This window comes from Pundamilia nyererei, unplaced genomic scaffold, assembly GCF_000239375.1.
Source record: "Pundamilia nyererei isolate P.nyererei 1_Seehausen unplaced genomic scaffold, PunNye1.0 scaffold00021, whole genome shotgun sequence".
Taxonomy (NCBI): Eukaryota; Metazoa; Chordata; class Actinopteri; order Cichliformes; family Cichlidae; genus Pundamilia; species Pundamilia nyererei.
In genome coordinates, this window is record NW_005187422.1 from 4,341,733 (window position 1) to 4,347,054 (window position 5,322).

Here is a 5,322-nt window from a genome sequence, read left to right on the forward strand (position 1 = left end):
ACTTTTCACACAGAGTCAGATTTTTTTTTACCTATAATAAATCAAATCATAATTTTTCTTTGTCTAAGATTACAATTTGTTAGCTGACCCGAAACAAAATCTGAAAGTGGACAAATACTTTTTCACAGCAGTGTGTGTGTGTACCTGTTTAGATGTCTTTGTGGGGACCAAAAGTTGGAAGTTTACTATACTTGTATACTTGGGGACCAAAATGCCCATCCCCAGAGGATTGAAGACTCAAAATGTGGTTTTAGTGTCAGGGTTACAGTGAGGTTATGGTTAGGTTTAGGGTAAAGGTTAGGGTTAGGCATTCATTTTTCATGGTTAGGGTAAGCGGCCAGGGAAAGCATTACGTCAATGAGATGTCCCCGCAAGGATATGAATACACACACGTGTGTGTGTGTGTGTGTGTGTGTGTGTGTGTGTGTGTGTGTGTGTGTGTGTGTGTGTGAATATACAGACATACAATGTACCTCCTGAAGGTCAGTCAGACCAAAATGTTGTGACTAAATAAACGTGTTAGCAAGTGTGCAGGACTTATATTTAAATTGTAGTGGGTCATTTCCTGAAATCAGTAACACACACAGTTACTAACATAAAGGGAAAACACATCTTAAACAAAGATGGGAAATAAATAAAGAAATATTTATATAAAAATAAACTCTTACAAAATATTTTCTATTAACCAGCAACATGGGGATTTAGATCTGGAAGCTTGCATTTGCTCCTGGGGTTAACTACAAATGTGGCTGCTCGACCACACCTTTCCAGACAACTAGCAGCAAAGTGAAGAGGGAATGGGACAGAGAACAAGTAGAAAACAATACTATCATACTTGACCCATAATCAGTAGTTTAATGTTCTGCTGTAGTTTCCCAAATATTCACTATTGGTTAGTTCAGACTGTTTGAGTTTTTATATCCAGTGTTTCAGTCTTCAAAAAAAAGTAACAAAGAAAAACCTTAAGTGCCCGTTTCTTTTTTCTTTTCTAAAAACCGGAATCTACACCACCAAACCTTTACTAGATTTAGTTGCAGTGAATCTTCGAAATGATCAGTAGTTTTCTCATCAAATAAATTATTAGTCGATTAACAAAAGAAAAAGAAAATAAAATAAAAACCTGTTAGGCCTACTGTTTAAGGTGAGTCATGCCAGTAGACCAGTACGGCCTGTGAAAACGTTAAGCATGCAGCACAAAATGTCAATCAATTTAAAACACAAAAAGAACATTTGTGAAGCTGATAGCTCAAGTCCAGTGTCGTGGCAGATGTCCATTGGCATCATTATAATCGACAAAGTTGAATGAAAAAGCTGTGATTGCTGTAACACAAGGGCAGCAAGGCAGTCTCTCCACAGATACTGAAACCCACGAACAACACACGCTAAAGGAATGTCCAGTAAACATATCTATTTACAGGTATACACTTCTGTCCTCTCACTGCACGTGTTGCACTTGACATAGCAGCACCACAGGAACTTGCAGTTGCACTGCCAAACACGCGAGTACTGATGTGTGTTGTATCCCCGACCACAGCACATCAGGTCACAGCTGTTGGGCTGCTGAGCTGTTTTGTTACACAGACGGCCCTGCGTCCCCATGCTTCCGGTCAGAGGGTCAGCCTCGCAGTAGTTGGGAGACCTCTCGATGTAGACTAGCTCCATGTCCTTGGGCTTGCGGTAGGAGTGTGGTTTCTTGATCTTCAGGAAGGCGGGGCGCTTGTTCCGCCTGGCGCGCACAGGCTCCACGTGAACAGCGTGGTTGTACTTGTCTTTGAGCATGTATCCCAGCTGACGGAATTTGGGGAGTGTCGTCCAACATGTCTTCGTGGTGCATGATCCAGAAACCCCATGACACTTGCACTCTAGGTGCATGCTCTTCTCCAGGACCTATAGAGGAAAAGCTCAGATGAAGCAATCTTTTCAAACTTAAGCCATTGAAAAATTGTTATTTTATAACTAATGCATGCCTCTTGATAAAAGAAGTGTGCATAATTTTTGTCATCTTATACAATTTCGGTAGACTGTTTGTTGCTGTATTTCCATAATGAGTCGGTGGGGCGGGGGAGTCTAACGCTTCAACAGGTTGAGACAAACATTTTCTAGCATTCCAAATGAATACAAGCATTCCAGGGATCTCAGAGCTGCTACAGTATGTCAGTCTATAGCTACCAGCAATACATGTGCCATTTTTACGAGTCAGGATGAGCTTCAAAAGACAATCTTGAGTATCCGTAGTCATTGAAATGAATTGAATTACAGTTTAGGAGTGGAACCTTTCAGTGTATTTGTTACTACAGCCAGGGGACTCTGTCTGTGCTTCTGGCTGAATGACATCAACTTACCCTTCTTCCTCCTCACTGAGTGGGAACCCTTGCATGCATTAGAGAAGCCTCACCCTGCTTTTTAATTATTCTACTCTGATGTGGCCTCAGACTTTCTGGAGTCTCGTGGGGTAATTGTCAAAAGCCTTGGATGCATACAGCTTAGCGTGGTCATGCCCCCGAGACCCGGCAAACATTTAATTCATGGAGTTCAGTGAAGTGAAATCCCAGTGAAGATGCCATTGTTTGTCTAACAGAAGCCCCGTAAGCCTCCTGTGGCACCTTTTACACTCTTGTTTATTCTTCTCAAGAAATTGGAAGGTTGGCACTCAAGTCACACAGACTGACATTATCTCCAATTAAACATGAAAGCTTTCCTACAATAATTACAGAGGTATCAGTTTAGTAAGTGTATATTAAGAGATCCACGCACTGTATCACATTGTGACTGATGTCAGGCCTAAAATATGAAGCCTCATCCCGAGAGACTTCGCACAGCCTTCTGCAAACAACATTTTAGATGCATTCCTCTAAAGTAAAGCTGTGCACACAGAGAAATTTTGACAAAGATTTGCTTAGATTTTTCATTTGATGCATGTAAGGTAAGGGTCTGCAGGAACTGCTATTTCTGTCTTTAATACATAGAAATTAGGTTTTCATCAACTCTATACACATCCTAAAATAATCTCATCTCATGGTCAGTTACATGATCTGATGCATGTCATTGAACAGAAACGAATATTTGATTCAGTTGAACTGCATAAAAGAATGAGCAGGATTTCCTTTTTATTTTTGTTTGACTACAATTAACTTTCTTCATATCTCTTCATCTATTAGCTTTTAATACTATTCTAGTACCAAAATGCCATTAAACTGCAAGAAAAAAAAAAGTTTGAAGCTAAATAGGTCCTGATACATTTTTAATTTGCCTGTGTGTCCAACCACAGGTCTAAAATCAACTACACTAGAGAAATCTCAAGAGCATCCTCCATAATGATGCATTTGCACAATGTTGTGGTCATTATAAAACCTTAGCTTGTTGAAAATGCAAATATTTCCTAAACATCTTGGAGTTCGTATTACCGGTTTCAGAAAAGTTAGAGATTAAATAAAGGAGCATATATTTTATCTTGACAAAATTTCAATGACCATCCATGTGTGGACATAGTCAGGGCATAACAAAATTCAGTAGGATTTATTCTGGCTGAACCATCAGCATTTATATAAAAAATTAATGCAGGCTATTCAACAGTTGAGATACCAGAGCAAGCAGCAACCTCTCAGGCTGAATAGTAAGGCCAGCGTTGAACTAATGTTCCTTGAAATTCTTCAAAGGTCAATCAGTCTCCAAAGACTTGAAATGCCCAAATTTTCAACAGAATAATTACATCCGCCAAACCATCAACCTGTCTATTAGATCCCATTACTACTGTTCAAAGAAGCTCTACCATTTATTAATGCTTCAGTCTTTATCTGTCTTAATGGACTATGTAGTGCAGGCTTTAATTAAACCACTACGTAAAAAGTCATCACTTTAAACAGCTGTCTTAGTTAATAGTATACTAATATCCACTCATTTCTATGGTTGACGTGTCAGCCTTCAATAACACTGACCACAATATTGTATTAGAGAGATTAGAGCATAAACATAGGTATCAAAAGTACTGTGATGCAGTGGTTTGAATAATGTCTAATAGACTACAATTTCTTCATATAAATGTGGAGTCTTCTTCATACATTAACTTAATTATGGAGTTCCACAGGGTTCTGTGCTAGGACTCATTCAGTTTACATTATACATGCTTCCCTTAGGCAGTGTTATTAGAACAGCATAGCTACTTTTTCATTGTTATGCAGATGATGCCCAGCTTTATCTACCCATCTAGTTAAACTACAGACATGTCTTAAAAACATAAAGACCTGGATGACCTCTGATTTCTTGCATCTAAATATAAACGGAAGTTATTGTGCTTAGCATTAAAAATCTCAGAAACATATTGTCTAAACAGAGACATATTCTGATGGCATTACCCTGGGCTCCAGTAACACTGTGAGGAATCTCTGAGTCACTTTTGACCAGACTATGTCCTCCATTGTGCAACAAACAAATATTTAGGACTGCTTACAGCATGCTGCAGTGAGAATACTGACGCTGATATGTCTCCAATATTAGGATCTGTTCACTAGCAAAACTGAATTTAAAATCGCCTTCCTCAAAAGAAAGGTCTTGAATAATCTGGCACTACCTATTCTATCAATAGAGCTCCTTGCTTCAGATCGCTGGTTTAATTGTGGTTTCTAGAGTTTTCCTAAATAGAGTGGGAGGCAGAGCCTCCAGCTTTCAGGCCCTTCTGTGAAACCAGCTCCCAATTTGCATTTTGGAGACAGGCACCCCCTCTACTTTTAAGATTAGGCTAAAACGTTCCTTTTGAATAAAGCTTATAGTTAGGGCTAGACCCTGAATCACCCCTTAGTTGCTGTTGCTTAGCTGTATAAACACTCTCAATGTGCTTCTACGCAACTATTGTGTTTAATCATTAGTTATCTGGCTCTCTTCCACAGTGTGTCTTTTGTCCTATCTTCTCCCCCAACACACCAGAAGGCTCGCCTCCCTTAGCCTGGTTCTACAGGAGGTTTCTTTGTGTTGAAAGGAGTTTTTCTTTCCCGCTGTCTCCAAGTGCAGTGTCATAGGAGGTCATCTGAATGTGTAATCAATACAGTAAAATTGAATTAAATTGAAATAAGCATGCTCACAGCCTTAAACAAAAACATTTATCTTACTCTATAACTATTATTTACTAATTTACTTCATAAGCGCTGTACTGGAGACAATTTTAACCCTTTAAGACCTACTATAGAACCAAGTCCACCAGAGCTTATATTATTTTTATTTATTTTTTTTACATGCTGTAGTGCCATTTGTGGGAGCATTTCAAGTTGCTATACATCAATACAACTGTTATAGCCCATATTTTAATAATATGTATGCATTAAGTGCATA

At 38.9% G+C, this 5,322-nt stretch overlaps 1 protein-coding gene across 1 annotated transcript in view; it reads right to left on the reverse strand.

Moving 5' to 3' along the window:
• Positions 1-430: 430 nt before the first annotated feature.
• Positions 431-5,322, reverse strand: part of wnt7aa (wingless-type MMTV integration site family, member 7Aa) — a 13,940-nt gene continuing 9,048 nt past the window's right edge. The window contains exon 4 of the mRNA XM_005726705.1: positions 431-1,887. Coding sequence (XP_005726762.1) covers positions 1,408-1,887 — 480 coding nt within the window. The 3' untranslated portion in view covers positions 431-1,407. The remainder of the gene's footprint in view (positions 1,888-5,322) is intronic.